Source organism: Gossypium arboreum, chromosome 5 (assembly GCF_025698485.1).
Source record: "Gossypium arboreum isolate Shixiya-1 chromosome 5, ASM2569848v2, whole genome shotgun sequence".
Taxonomy (NCBI): domain Eukaryota; kingdom Viridiplantae; phylum Streptophyta; class Magnoliopsida; order Malvales; family Malvaceae; genus Gossypium; species Gossypium arboreum.
This window is the reverse complement of record NC_069074.1, coordinates 8,130,565-8,145,854: the sequence shown is the minus strand read 5'-3', so window position 1 is coordinate 8,145,854 and position 15,290 is coordinate 8,130,565. Positions and strand designations below refer to the sequence as shown.

The 15,290-nt window shown below is 34.9% G+C and overlaps 2 protein-coding genes and 1 long non-coding RNA gene across 4 annotated transcripts; 2 read left to right on the top strand and 1 right to left on the bottom strand.

The window, feature by feature from the left end:
• The first annotated feature begins 905 nt into the window (after positions 1-905).
• Positions 906-4,786, top strand: LOC108486077 (uncharacterized). 2 transcript variants are annotated; one of them, XR_008282745.1, is made up of 4 exons: positions 906-1,471; positions 1,711-1,810; positions 1,937-2,062; positions 4,416-4,786. It is a non-coding gene; the product is annotated as an uncharacterized LOC108486077 (long non-coding RNA). The 2 variants fall into 2 exon arrangements; XR_001871418.2 differs by having other exon boundaries at positions 916-1,810.
• Positions 4,787-6,887: 2,101 nt separating this feature from the next.
• On the top strand, positions 6,888-8,291 carry LOC108485133 (pentatricopeptide repeat-containing protein At2g28050). Its single transcript, XM_017788980.1, has one exon. The coding sequence runs from the start codon at positions 6,888-6,890 to the stop codon at positions 8,289-8,291; it is 1,404 nt and encodes a 467-aa protein (XP_017644469.1).
• A 1,582-nt stretch (positions 8,292-9,873) lies between these two features.
• Positions 9,874-14,632, bottom strand: LOC108486293 (P-loop NTPase domain-containing protein LPA1 homolog 1). The gene is made up of 8 exons (XM_017790265.2): positions 14,141-14,632; positions 13,877-14,034; positions 12,722-13,056; positions 12,317-12,398; positions 11,790-12,215; positions 10,967-11,704; positions 10,669-10,779; positions 9,874-10,423 (listed from the first exon to the last, which is right to left on the bottom strand). The coding sequence occupies exons 2-8, from the start codon at positions 14,021-14,023 to the stop codon at positions 10,208-10,210; spliced, it is 2,055 nt and encodes a 684-aa protein (XP_017645754.1). The 5' UTR covers positions 14,024-14,034; positions 14,141-14,632; the 3' UTR covers positions 9,874-10,207.
• Positions 14,633-15,290: the final 658 nt, after the last annotated feature.

Genomic DNA, 15,290 nt, shown 5'->3' with positions numbered 1-15,290 from the left:
TTCAAAATAATTTTCAAAAATTCAAAATATTTATAAAAATTCCAAAATTTATATCCTTTTTCAAAAAATTAAAATTTAAAAAATCTAAAGAATATACCAATAAGGTTTTTATTTTTATTATTTTGTTTTGAAAAAATTCAAATATATATGATTTCAAATTTATGTGCTCTAACGAGAAATTAATTATACTGTAATAATATTTTAATTAATATTTTAATTTTTCATTAAACTCGAACAATTTCACTCGGTTCTATTCAATTTAACTTAACTTGAATTTTATTTCACTCGACTCGATTCGAAAAAAATTCAAATTGGGTTAGGATGATCAAATAGGATTTTTCAACTCGATTATCTTGAAAATTTTCCACTTGATTCGAATGAACGCTCATCCCTACGTACAATTAGTGGATTAACATGGAATTGGTTAAACTATAATGAGATTTTAATTTGACATGTTTAATTTTTTTAATTTAACTCGAACAATTTCATTCAATTCGACTTGACATAACTCGATTCGAAAATTTTTTAAATTAAATTAGGATGATGAAATAGGATCTACAAACTCAATTAATTCGAAAAATTTTCACTAGATTTAATCGAAAATTCACCTCATCATATAATTAGTGGATATTAGTTTTTTTAGTGGTGGAGATGAACAAATCCAAATGTGGTAAAATTAACTAATACATTTTTTTAGAAAAATCAAACATATTTGAGTTGAAATAATAGGAAGATATCCAACTTTACTTCAAGGCTTCAACTTGTTAGATTCTTCTTGGGTAGCTCTCACGTAATCACTTTATTTTTCAACCAGTGGTAACAGTCCACATCAGCTGGCCCTCGTGCCCCCTCCTCCTTTGATGCTATACAAAAATATAATAAAAGAATAACTAATGGACATTAAGTTTTTTTCTTTAATTTTCTTCTCTTTTTTTTTTCATCCTAAAATTTCGATGTTCTTGGGTCCTTTGGGTCAAACTCGACGTCTCAACTCTCCTTGATCTTTCTCCCGTCTCGTCTCCTTTTATATAAAGCTCATGTGTATATATAGATAGATAGATATCAAGTTTTAGCAAAAGCGGTCTCTCTTTCTATATATTTGTGCATGGATATGGGAGAGATTGATAGATAGATGGATAGATGGATGGATTAACAGTCGTTGTTTGCGGGAGTAGCATCATCAAGATTCACATGCAACTGCACGGTGGCGATGATAATAATACTAACTCTTTTTCCTCTTTCTCCTTTCTTCCCTCCCTGTCCTAAATTTTATTGCCAAACATCTTTGAAAGTGAGAATCTTGATGATGCTGCATCGGCAATAAACGACTATTCAAAACAAGGAAAAAAAAATATACGAGTCTTTCGAGATATCTCAGTTGCAAATGTACAGTTTTGCACTTGTCAACAAAAAGAAGTTGATTCTTTCTTTGCAACTTCCCCCATCTTCTATTGTTTTCTGTTGTTGTCAGGTGGGTTTAGTATTTTTCTTTTTACACCAGTCTTGATTTCACGGGCTAATCTTTAAGTACTAATGAAGGGTTTCTCCATTAAATGGATTTGATGCTTTTATTACACGGCCTTTTTCTTTTTATTTTTTTCGCTTTGCGGGGTATGTTAAGCCTAACGAATAGTGAATACTAGGGTGTTTCTAAAGGACTTTGACTTGTAGATCTATGATTATTCTTCTGAGCCAAATAAACTGCTACAGTGGAAATGGGTACCTTTTCATGGAGAACAGACTTTGCCCTGCAACTCAAAAAGATGGGAGCCTTGAAATAAGAAGCTCTTTAAGAGAATATGTCAAAAAGGTGAACTTTTATCATTGATCCATTTCTTTTCCTCTCTTGTTTTATCTTCTATTAAAAGAAATTAGATCCATTCCTATACTCTGCAGATCTTTGATTTTGATTATCTCATACTCAAGTTATTTGCAGATATACAGGCAAAGGAACAATCTTTCTGGCCTAATGAGCTTCGATGAAAGCTAAACAAACTAGGGAATGGTCGGCTCCAGGAGTGGTTCAAGCAGAAACTGTGGAAAGAAGGGTTAGAGAAATGAGGTATATACTAGATTTGTTTGTTTATGGGATTTGATGATATCAGCTAAATAGCTTACTGCAAAAATTTTGGTTCTTCCCACCACCTTTGTCTTCACTAGGGAAAAAGATTCAAAAGAAATTTGATTACATACTTTATAAAAACAAAACATTGTGGACATTCTTCCAAATGGATTATAACTGTAGAATCAGTAGATCGTTGAAAAATGGAACTGCTGTCCGGAACTTCATTTGTGGAGGAGAGATGATGGTGGGAACATGTCACATTGCCATTGCCATTGCCATTGTTTTGAGTTTGATGGGCTTTTGCATTGATCAGCCATCTCCCTTTGTTGGTGGACCATCCACGAGAGGCGCATCTTTGCAACTTGGACCCTGAAACATGTTCTCTCTTTCTCTCTCAGACTATCCAGCCCCACCTATACGTCATCCCTTATAATAAAACACGTAACACACTAACTTGCTTCATAAAAGTCTCTAAATTTGCTTCTTCAGTCATGAAAGAGATAATTCAGTGTGTATAAAATTATGGATATCCGTGTGCCTCTATCACTTTCCAAGCTTTGGTAATCATATATATGTATATGTTAAAGGTATATGCCCATAGTTTCTCTCAGCTTAGTTCCTTACTGCTGCATTAATTCTAAGCCAAAACTGACACGAAAAATTTGGCCCACTAATTATCAACTCTAACAAATATATACCATATAACCTTATTATAAGTTACTAATTCTGGGAAATCCTTTTTTTACAGTCTGTTCTACTTTAAAGAGAAATAAAGCGTTAAGCGAAGAAAGTAACAGTACTACGTCGTTAGCATGCGTAGTGGAATCAACTTTCCTTTTGCATGTTGTAATTTCAATGTTTCCATCTGTTAAAAATGGGGTTCTTCTCTAGATTTGGCTAATAGGTCTTATGAAGCTCTTAATTTTACTTTGGTTCGAAAAGCATTTAGAATTTATATATATTATATGTTAAACAAGTTCTTAGAGTGAGTTTCTTAGAAGAAAAAATATTTCAGGGTTTTCTGTGTATATATAGTCGTCTAGCAAGTACTACATATGGAAATTTGTAATGAGTGGGCATTGGAACTTGGGCCTTTAGCTTTGTTTTCTTCTCCAATCTTTATTTTGATCCGTTTAGTTCTCTCCCGTGAGTGTGTGTAGTCATCCACTCATCATTATACCTTGGATTATATCAGTCTCTCCTATCTTTATGGCAGTTATTTGAACATTATATACTTACACGGTTTCTTATCGACTTCTGTTTATTCATTTATGACAGTCAAATCAACAACTTAAATGTTCTTATATTTCATGTTCAGAAGTTGATTAACAAGCTAGCTTATAAAATATACTTTGTGCTATCTTTTCAGTTTGACATTTGGGATATTATACTTGATTAGTTGTGAAAGAATATTTCTTCTACAAACTCACTTGAAATCATACTTGTTACTCTATTTGATATCTTCTCTTATTTCTCACCGCCTTATATGTTGGTTCACAAACTGTAAGCTTAGTAATACTCCAGTCCAAAATGACTTAATATTTTCCCCTTTCAGCAAACATTGTTGACTCTGAAATACAACAATTTATCTAATCAAATTACAACCCAATTTTCCCCTTGTCTACTGTAACATGTTTTAGTACACGTGTATGATAGTTTTACTTTGTATTGTCATCTCTTGCAGTGTTAATTGTGTATATATAAATGAGTTGGCATCCTAAAGTCTAAGATTGTGCTCAATCAATAAACTTGTTCGTTCTTATACTTGTATCTCTCATCTATCGGTCATTTTTTGAGACATGACCGAGTATATATCGATATGATTCATTCTTCTTTCAGTTTTTTTTAATGCACATCTGAAAATCTAAAGTACTGGTTATAATCAAGCACTACATATGCCTAGGGCATCTTAGCTATAGGAAACCATGTCTAATAAAAACATCAGTACTGCAGCTGTGATGGAAGAAAGACATCTAATTGTAGGATTCACCAGCTGAGACTCAGAGATAAATTAGTATTTTGTCAACAAAATATTTCGCAGTAATGATTTCTATAAGTGGTCCTACTACTTTTTAAAACATATTCTTGTGGTGAGATTCCATGTCATGTCGTGTTATAGGCTGTCTGCTGGTACACTTGGATTATGATGATTTTCAGTTCTTTTGCAGAACTAATGCTGTATTGTTAGTTATGCTGCGATCTAGTTAAGTTGTCATTTAGATGTTTTTTCATCAAATTATTTTTGTTAGTTTTTTATTGTTTTCCGAGGTTGGGAACGGGGTTAAGCAAAAACTCACTTATGTATGATTTCTCTATGATTCCATCTTTTCCATGGCAAATCAATTAAAAGAGAGGCAATGCTTGGTTGGAGCTACTGGATTTGACATCTTCACTGTTTCTCAAACTTTTTCAAATGCTGGATGGGTCATAGAGAATAGAACTGATTTGCTGATGCTTTAGCAAAAGGTGGAGTGGATGGCTCCAATATCTTCATGTTCTTGTTGCTGTGTTTATGCTGGTTGGATGATATTGCTTTGCTGATGCTTTGCTGGTTGCGCTGCCGTTCCAGCTTTCGGGGTTGTTTGACTTGTCTTCGTCTTCGGTGGACTATTTTGTTGTTGATGATGTTATTCACAGGACTGTAGGGCCTGCTTGCGTGGTAATGTTGTTTGCTGTAATACCTTTTTACCTTCAATAATATCAATAAAATTTTCGAGCAAATATATATGTCGACAATTGATCTTGGTCTTAGGCAAAATACAAGATAACTGTGAATTCTCTCTGATATTTGTATTCTTCTTCTGGAAATTAGAGGTAGTGCACATTAGTTACTGATAGCGAAAGTTGAAGTGCATGTGGTACAGTGTGAATATCAAAAGAAGAATTCAGATATTTGAGATGCTAGCTGTTGCTTGAACGAATGATAGGTGATGGTTGGTTTCCAACTCATCTCGATGCTGCGCACATACAACTAAACAACACATGGGAAATACACGTATGGGGAAAAGAAATTTGATGAAGTAATACTTAAAAAAAAAAAAAAGGCTTTTCCTTCTTAGTTTACAAGTATTGATGAAATTATGTCTATATGCTTCGGCACCCCATGAAGGAAAAATGATATTGATATATTATCGTATAGGTTTTCGTCTTAGACTGGTTCATGCCATGCGTGATGCATGTGCGTGCGTATGAAAAATGGGATTAGCCATTTCGAGCAAGCTGGTCCCCTGCAAAATTTTGTCAAATGGTGATAGATTGTTTGTTGAATGGGCTCCAAAAGCCAGAATGGTCCCTAAATTGTTGTGATTATGGTCCATCTGATCAGTGGGCGTGCACGTGGCAGGCATGCAAGTGAAGGACCAGCAGATGGGTCTATGGAATGAGATCTTCCACTGAAAAAAAAATAGGGCAGCCGTGCCCATAATAATGTAATGAAGCTGAAAGGGTGCAGTAATTCATGCAACGTTGTTGTTATGAAGACGCTAGTGGGTCAAAAACTCAAAACTGTTATTAGGGCAGATGTGTATGGAGTATTCCTAGGTGGAGATGGAGGATTAAACTTTTGCATCTTAGAGAAGTGGCAGGCGCAATTGAATTTGATAGCAAAAATGCATTGAGAATAAAGCAGGATAAGGTTGAGTGGGGCAAAGCTAATCTGTTCGTCCCCCATATCCCTAAACATCTTCTAGTGGCTTTGAATGGCAATTCAGTAGAAGCGACCTACCAAAGGTAGACTTACTGCTTGATGTTTGAGAGCAGATGGTCTTGTGCTTACTGTCAACCACTCGCCCACTGTGCTCACAATTTAATTCCTTCAAATCGATAAATTAATTTATTGGATATGAGATTTCAGTTTTGAATTTTCAAATCAAGTAAATAGACCGTAAATCATTCTCAATATAAAATTAAAATTTCTTTATTAACTCATAAATTAGAGAGTAATGCGTTTTCATATTAACACTAATACTTATATTAATTGATTACTTAAAATAATTAAAATTAATTTAAAAAGCCTATAAATCTAAAATTTAAAACCAAATAATTGATATTAAAACCGATTATTTTAATAAAGAAAGTATTTTTAAATCTTACAAAAAGAGATAATTTTTGTGCAGAACCACATTCTAGTTTAATATAAACTTTATTATATGTGCAGTGCAATACATTTTGGACCAAGTGATTAATGAGTTGAATCGAATTCAACTATTAAATTAAATACATTAATAAAAAATTAAAATCAATTTAACTGTGAAGTTGGTTTATACTATGTTTTTATTCAATTGATCTAAAATTTTCTTGAATTAATACCTATCGATTAGATCTAATTCAGATAAAATTTATAAATTATAATTAAAATAATAATTTTTATTCTATAAATAAATAAAAATTAAAAAGCAAGCAAAACAAAAAGGGAAGTCCCTTCAACATGAAACCAACAGATTAGGCCCAGTTTTAGATTCAGTCACAGCCCGAAAAAGGAACGTGGTGAAGCAGAACCGAAATCCAAGCTGAGAGGACACCTGAATTCAAATTTACAGTAATATGTTTTAGAGAAGAGATTGAAATGCTGAATACAAACATATAAATAGTTGAGAATGATTCATCCTTAATGGATTTTAAGAATTTAAATAAACAATTTATCCCTCAAATTCAGAGAAGGAAATTGTGCTTTTTTTCTTCTAAATCAATAATTTATTTATAAATATTTAAAAGTATAATTTAGATGAATATTTATGTAAGACTCTTGAGAGGTGATTTGTGAAAAAAGAAAAGGAGGATTGATTTAGAGGTGTAGGCAGTCCAGTTGGGTCCCCAACTCCAAATGACTCTCCAAAACTTTCTCAACACCCTCAAAACTGTTAAGAAATCCTCGGCTTCAACCCTTCCCCCCAAACACTTTCAACACCTTCCCGACTTTATCTCCCACTTCCTAAAACCTTCCACCCCCCTCGATGCCTCTGCTCTCCCCTCTCTCACCCCCACCACTTTTCGTGATATCCTCTCTAACCCAGATCTCAAAGCCTCCAAGTGCTTTCGTTTCTTCAACTTTGTTGCCAATAACCAATCTTTGCTTTCCTTCAAACCCCATCTTCAGGATCACTTGACCCTTATTTCTAGGCTCCTGAAAGCCAGGCTGTTTGCCGATGCTGAAGCCATGTTGAAAACTCTGTCTGTTGATGAAAATCTCAGGTACCCTTTTCTTGTTATAGCTTCCGCTGTTGAGAATTGCTGTTTTGAGTCTAAAGTTACCACAAAGTTGTTTAATTTCATGCTTAAAGTTTACTCTGATAATGGGAATTTTAGTGAGGCATCCAAGACATTTGATTATATGAAGGATAATGGGATTAAGATCAATGAGAGAACTTGTACTGTTCATTTAAATACTCTTAAGAAAGTGGATGAATTGGGGTTGGTTTTAGATTTCTTTGGTCAAATGGTACAATCAGGTCTTGAAATTTCTGTTTATTCATTGACATGTGTGATTGATGGAATGTGTAGAGATGGGGATATAAAGAAAGCTAGAGAGATAATGCAGGAGATGTCTGGCAGAGGGATTAAACCTAATGTAATAACTTTTAATATATTGATAGATTCGTGTGTAAAAAGATGGGACTTTGAGGAGTTGGATTTGGTGTTAGGTTTGATGAGAAAAGGGGGAGTAGGATTTAATGTGGAGACATATAAATTTTTGATTGATGGGTATTCAAGCTATGGGAAAATTGAAGCAGCTGAAAGGTTGGTTATGGAGATGCATGATAAGGGCTTGAGAGTTGATACTTTTTTGTATAATTTGATGATAAATGGGTATTGTAAATTACGAGCGATAGAGAGTGTGTTATTGTTGTTAGGCAGAATGAGGGATAGAGGTGTAAAGCCAAATGCTGATACATATTGCCCTATAATAAATTGGTACTCTAAGGTTGGAGGAATGGAAGTGGCAATGAAGTATGTGAAGGAGATGCAAAAGATGGGATTTGAGTTGGACAAGGTTATGTATGACATGTTGATTGATAGATTTTGCCAGAATGGAATGGCTGATGAAGCTTTTGAGTTGCGAATCGATATGGAGAGGAAAGGATTTCAAGCTGATATAGCTGTATTTAATCAGATGGGGGAATTATTATGTGAAACTTATCAGACTGAGAAAGCAAAGATGCTTATGAACATAATGATTAAAAGGGGTATATGCCCGAAGATGGTAAGCTTCACATCTGCAATCAGCTAATATTGCAGGAGTGGGGATGCTGCGTCATGAGACGCATAATGTTACTCAGTGACTTGGAACTTATTTGATTTGGTTGAGCATTTTTGTATCAGATGCATCTAAGTGCTCCAACGCCAATATATACAATGTTAACGTAGGATTCGTGTCTTGAATTGACATCCTAGATGATGTAGTTCTCCTGCCTAATTATTTATGCAATAAGATTTGTATTCCAATTTCCTCCTAGACAATTAGCATTTCCACTTGTAAAGAATTATTCCTTTTTTCCTGCATGTTTTCTCTCTTCTTTCTTGTTGTCCACCAAGGTTGAGTGAAAAACTGGAAGGAAAAGTGAAAAGAAAATAAAATTTGAGTGTGTTTGGTATTCAAGAAAATAAAAGAGTTGACTATTTTTCATTTTAATACATAATAACAAATTATAAGAGGAGAGAAATTGAGAGATGTAAGTTCAAATTTATGCAAATTTTAGTATGTTTTATTTATTTTTCTTTCATTTTTTTTCAACTCTACTGAGTAATGAACAGACAATTTTTCTTTTTTCTTAGATTTTACATTTTTCCTACCTAGAACGTCAATGAAAAAAAATGTATATATAGTGTTTTTTATCTCTATATTTTTTTGTTCGCTTTTAACATGACAGAATGGTTAGAGCACATATCCATGAAGGTGTTAAAGAGACTCATACCGTCACTATCTCTTTTTTCTATGAGCTTAATTTGATTTCCATGATAGCTTCATCACTGGTTCTTATTTCAATAACCTGGTCACCGCTTATTGTCCCTTGGTCAAACTCAATTTCAATGTGGGGTTTCTGTGAACATTGAACCAAGCAAGTGCAGGAGTGATTAGCAGAAATCATGAGAAACAAATAATGGCAGCATGCGTTTATAACAACAAAAACGTACTTGACGTTTTTGTAGTAAATGCAATGGCATGTAATTAGGCTTTACTATTTGCGTCAGATCGAAATTGAAAGAGATTCTCTCTCAATAATTAAAAAGCTCAGCACATAAGAAAGGCATTGATCTTTAATCAATGCCCATATTGAAGATGGAAAGTTCTAATCGAACATTTCAGATAGTGTAGGCTCATTCATGCTCATAGATTAGGTTATAGAGTTGCTCATTTATTGACAAAAGAGGGTTTAAAATGAACAATACGGAAGAAGCTCCACCAATGGTGCTACTCTGAAACATGAATGGAGAATAGTTTTATTTGCTCCATTTATATACATGTGGAAATCTTCCGTCATCACTGCGTTGTGAGGATTTAGGTGCGATGAACTAGTTGGGTTTGGTTTTCTTGATTTTGGTTTGTCTTTTTTGTGTTGTTTCAAACTATTTTATTTTGCTTTGTCTTTGTGTTTCTTTTTATATGTGTTTTAAATTTTCAAACTATGTTATTTATGTTATCTTTGTTTCTTTTAAATAAGATTATGGCGTATTTGAATATTTCTTCCTATTTCATAGTTATACCTGTTGGCATTCCACATAATGATTTTTTTTTTTTTTTGGCGGGGGGGCTGGCGAGCGATAAAATGGTTATTGGAATCCTCGCCTTTTACTTTTCTTGGGAGAACAAATTATCTTTTCCAGATTGCATACACTTGCTTATTAAGTCCCTGAATTGCTCAGGCCAACAAAAGCATTAGAGTTACATAAAAACTTCTGTGCACAAGGCATTTATCAACAAAGAATTAAAGCATCATTGCCCTTTCCCAACATGAGAGTAAATTAAATGACCCGGTAAATTACACAAAGCCAGGAACAGATTAGTTAGAAAACTAAAATGCGATGAACAAAATTTGTTCCGCTAAATCTAAGGAGCCCCAGAAAGAATGGGATCACTGATTATGGATCCATTATTTTTCCCCAAGGGCGGACTGCCGAGGGAGGGTTTTGTTGTCTGCACATTAGCTAATGACAATCCCCTCTCATCCTTCCCCATAACACCGAAGGGTGGTAATAGCAGAGTGGCTCAGACAACTGCTCTCCTCCGCTTTTAAGGTAGGCATTCAAATTGTTGTTATATTGATCCTCTCTTGTGTGGATTGCTTGGTCCCACACATCCTGCATTGCCAGGTCATCATACTCTTCATCCGACTTTGTTGACCCTTCATCAACAGAACCTACCTATACAACAGAAATCAATAAAATTATTAGTAGCATTCATTCCCAATCTTAATGCTGTAGGAACTTAATGCCATTTCAATCATTCAACTTTCACAAAATGTATGTCATAAAACAACATATATAACGAACTAATAATAACTCCTCTAGGTATAATTGCGTAGCTTGTAAATTCTCTCCAAAACCAATGTCATAATGATATACATTTTTCATCTCTTGGACAATCTAACACAAGTTCATTGTCATACCTCTTCAAGGTCTTGTTTGTCACCGTCATCACTAAAATCCTCATCACTGTCCACCTCAGGTGGATCGTCAACTTCTTCATCACTGCCGAACACTGAGTTTTCCTCCATTAGCTGTCAGACAAATAGAATCAATAGACTGAGCCTAATATAATAAAGCAATACTAATTAAGACTAGTAGCATTAAAAGTAAATTCAGTTTTTTTTTGTTCATCTCATTTGACATTTGCACATCAAAGATAACTACAAGCATTGATAAAGAAATTTCTAAAAGGAAAAGAAAAAAACTGTAAGATACTACCTCCTTTGAAGGACCATCAGACATTCTTGGTGAGCTGCAGCAGGAAGATTGGTATCTACTGCCATTATCAGTCCCATCAAATCTCGACTCATCTACACTTCCAGCATGACTTGTGCCTCCATCACTAGGCCAGGCACTAATTCCATAGTGGCCAAATTGAAGATTAACAGGTTCAGCCTTGCCGATTGTTAAAGGTCCATACAAGGGCATGCCACTCAAACCCTCAGTTCCATGGCCAGAGATGGGCCTCCCATTACTATCAATGGATTCAACTGACCAAGCCTTCGCCACAGATCCATCTTTGTTAAGAAGAGCCATTAGTTGCCTAGAAGAACCACTCCTATGGATCAATTGAAACATACCCTTGGAGCTCAGTGAATTGGCAGCACACTGATTCCGGTATTCCTCATCAATGACAGCAACTGTATTTGTTATAGGATCATACAGTGTCTCCCCAGCTTCGCGCCTACGGAGGCAACTGAAAACTGTTGCATGTATGGCTGCCACACTTTTGTCAACATTTGTGTTGTTTATTTTGGGGACAAAATGCTTGTCAGCTCGTTTACATAGATAATCTTGTATTGTCCTGATATTCCTTATATACTTCACATACTTATTTTTAGCAGGGTCCAATGTCATGTACTTCGCACGAACTGCAAATCTTTCCAAGTGTTTGTCTTCATTTGTAATGTATATCATGAATGGTATGATTGAGGGGTGTTTCTTCATAAGCCCCATCTGCACATGAAGATAAAGAATAAATATAAAAAATAAAACAGGCAATGAGATCCGATGGCAGGGAAACAACCAAATGTCTACTTACAACAAAATTAAGGCTTAGGTGAACACCCTCGACTACTACAGACTCTTTCCTCTCTTCCCATGCAGTAATTAGTCTGTCTAGACTGTCAATAACCATCTCACTTTGTGCCTTGAATCCTTCGACTGCCATCTGTCTGGGACCGATCAATTCAGTACCAGTAGAACTACTCTCCACTGGCCGGGCATCAGACTTGCCAGCTGAAGTACGATCAGCCAGCTCACTCTTTGACAGTGACTGAGAAATGCCAGCCAACTTTTTTGCTCTTTTTTTAGCCTTAGCTTCTGTAACAGCCACAGGATCCAAGCACTCCCCAGCATGGTAGGTTGAAGCCCAGAGTAAAGGATTTTCCTTCTCATTTACAAAACTCCGCATCATGTGACGAATAGAGTCTGTTGAAATCACAGTTGTAATTCCCAACCTACTACCCTGCATGTCATTATCAAAAGCAGAAAGATTAGCGATGTAAGAGAATATAGTTAGAGAGCCACTAGCACCACACAAATTGTAGATATGTAAAATAAAGATACCAGCAAAGCAGACAAAGTAGATTTGCCACAACCACTAGTGCCACACAACAGCACAGTAACAGATTCCTTCTTCTCTCGGATTCTGCAATGAAGACCAAATACAATTGTAATGGGAGACAATACGCCTTACATTAAAAATTTACTTGGTGCTTGTGATAATAAAGAAAATCATGCTTGAATAGTCTATCTATTGAAATATATTCTAGGAATGTTTTGTCATGTCAAATAAGACGCAATAAAAAAGTGTGAATTACAAATCTCCATGCTATCACAACACAATCACCTCTAGAAATTTGCAAGAGAAGAGGAAATTTAAGCGAATTGGGGCATATTCCCCATGCAAGAAATGAATTTATGACATATTATAGCAATTTCTTATTGCAAGTATAAGTGGTCATACAATACCTGCATGCCAGAACCAAGTCAGCCCTCTGGTTAGGACCAACATACTTGTATTCAGCCAGAGCATCACAGACAACATCTAAGAAAGCTTCTCTTTTAACAACTACAGATGTACGTCTTTTGTACAGCTCAAATGGTATACCCTTATTTCTATCATCTTCGTTTGAAGCTAAACGGCTGCCTGCCTCTGCTCTTTGGAAGTCATTAAAGTTAGAATAGGCATCTTCCTTTTCAGAGTTCCATCTCAAACCATCAGAATTCAATGTCTCACTTCCCTGTTGAAGAAGTGAACTGTAAGAAGCTTCACTTCTTACCAACTCAAAAACCCGGCGGCTAATCTGGTAAGAAATACAGAGAATGCATTCAGCAAGAGGATCCACTCTCCATAAGAACTAAGGAACAAGAGAAAAAAACGCTTATGTCAAACTAGAAAATTAAATGCGAAACGACATATCTCAACAACTCCAGCGTAAAAGCAGACAAGAATTCTGATTGAGGAAATGACCAAGCCTCAATCTCAACATGCATACATACATAAAGCAACTGATTCTAGTCTCAACCTCTCACTGACGATGATACGGAAGATTTCTATCTCTCAATTGGAAGCAGAAAGCAATTTACAAATAGAAAATTAAACAGCTAACATGAATATTATTAGGCAATAAAATCACTAGGGCCCACATCATGACATGGTAGAAAAAGATCCAGAACCCGGCGACGACAGCTAAATGGAAACAGATCAGAACTAATTCCGTCAAAATTGATTTCGTTCATTTGCAGAAGTCCCAAAAAATTTTCCAGAAATAAATAGGAACATCTCGTTTTTAAAGGTAGAATGAGAAGTTATATTCAGTCGAAATTCTATGACAACGACAGAAAGATGATTCTTTGACAAACTGAAGCAAAAATAAAATAAAATCGCTGCTACTATCAAATTCTTAAAATATGACAGTTTTGACTCGGCATTAAAACTAAAAAGCATATAAAATTGGAAAGGAATTTTATGAACACGTTATCAGAAATACAGATCTAACAACTCAGCATCCACATTTTAATTTTATAATTTCATAAGTATAGTTTAAGAATCGATCAAAAAGGAAGAAAAAAAGTTTTATCAAACGAAAAAACCATAATTCGCTGAAATTAAAAAAAAAAAACCTTGAAGGCATGACGAGCTTTGCAGCCCATGAGTTGGAGGGTGCTTTGAAGAACAGGACGCGTGTATCGGAACGACGACGTCTCCTTGTCCCTCTTCTCACCTTCGTCAACCACCACTATATACAACACCTTCGCTAACTCTCCCATCTTTTGTATCTCTGCGCACCAAAATGAAAAAAGAAAACAAAAAGTCAAATCAGAACGTCAAAGTTGTGAAATAACGCAATGTAGGATAATAGATGAAGAGCAGTAGAGAAATCTAACCTGAAATTATATACAGCGAAATCACCTGAAAAAAAAAAAGAAACAGTTTCCCGAATGGGGAAGAGAGAAGAAAAAAAGGGGGACTTTTAGGGTTTATTTTGTCTATGAATCATGAAATACGAGAAAAGCCAATCTGAAGTAGAAGCGAAGAAAATCAGAGGGAAATTATGGGTAGCAATGTATTGATGGAGTCATCACTATGCCACGAATCACGCGAGCCTTCCACGAGTCCCTTATTTCCTTTTACTTCTTTCCTTGTTTTCAATGCAAAACCCGATCGGAGGAACGAAAAAGATTGATATCACCTTCTGTGGGAGAAGGAATTACTTTTGGTTTTGAGGGAAGCAAGCATCGGGAAGAAGAGTATTTATAATATGTAAACTGAAAACGGGTATGAGTGCGGGCCCTTCCTCTCTATTGGCACGTGTAAGATGAGCGGCAATTGAAGAAAATTCTAAATAGTATAGGGCGTAAAGACGAAAATCTTCGCTCTCCTCGTCTGACTTCAAGTAATTCTTCAATATATTTTTTGCTTCACAACCATTTTTTAATTTCACAATCATCTAAAAAATTTTAAAATGAATGTTAAATTTTCCGATTTTAAATTCAAATATCAGATAAAAAGTTAAAATACTAAAAGTAGAGAATTGACTACTGTTCATCTAATTCACCCAGCTGCTAAGGAAATAGCCCATAAATATACTAATAAAATGCACTTACATTTACATACTTGTTTTTCTTTTTTAAATTTACATGATTCACTTTAACGGCCCATAATTAAGTGAATTAATTTTGCTTTTTCTTTTTAAATTAGTTTAAAACATCAAGTGAGATTCTTTACTCTTTTTTTTTTTCATAGAATCGAGTCTAAGTTCAATCCAAGGCAGCATTGAGATTGATAATGTAAAGTGGTGGAATAAAATAGGCTTGTATATTTTAAATAAACTATAATATTACAAAGTATTTTGTTGTTCTCTTATTTCGAAAAAGAACCAAAAAACAAATGTTAAAGATTTAACTCATCCACTACCGTCTATAATTTGTTTGCCACTTTAATCAATATTTTATTATACATTTTGATGTTATTATACAAGTTGTTTTGCTCACAATATTTGTATATGTATTGACAGGGGCATAGTTAGAGGTTGGT

What these genes read in the sequence shown, in the direction of transcription:
- LOC108485133 (XM_017788980.1), top strand. Translation starts at nt 6,888, where the DNA reads ATGACTCTCCAAAACTTTCTCAACACCCTCAAAACTGTTAAGAAATCC.
- LOC108486293 (XM_017790265.2), bottom strand. Translation starts at nt 14,023, where the DNA reads ATGGGAGAGTTAGCGAAGGTGTTGTATATAGTGGTGGTTGACGAAGGT. An exon ending in GACTTGGTTCTGGCATGCAG is followed by an intron (nt 12,399 to 12,721) that starts GTATTGTATGAC and finishes TCTTCATTGCAG; the next exon opens with AATCCGAGAGAAGAAGGAAT. An exon ending in CTGATGGTCCTTCAAAGGAG is followed by an intron (nt 10,780 to 10,966) that starts GTAGTATCTTAC and finishes TTTGTCTGACAG; the next exon opens with CTAATGGAGGAAAACTCAGT.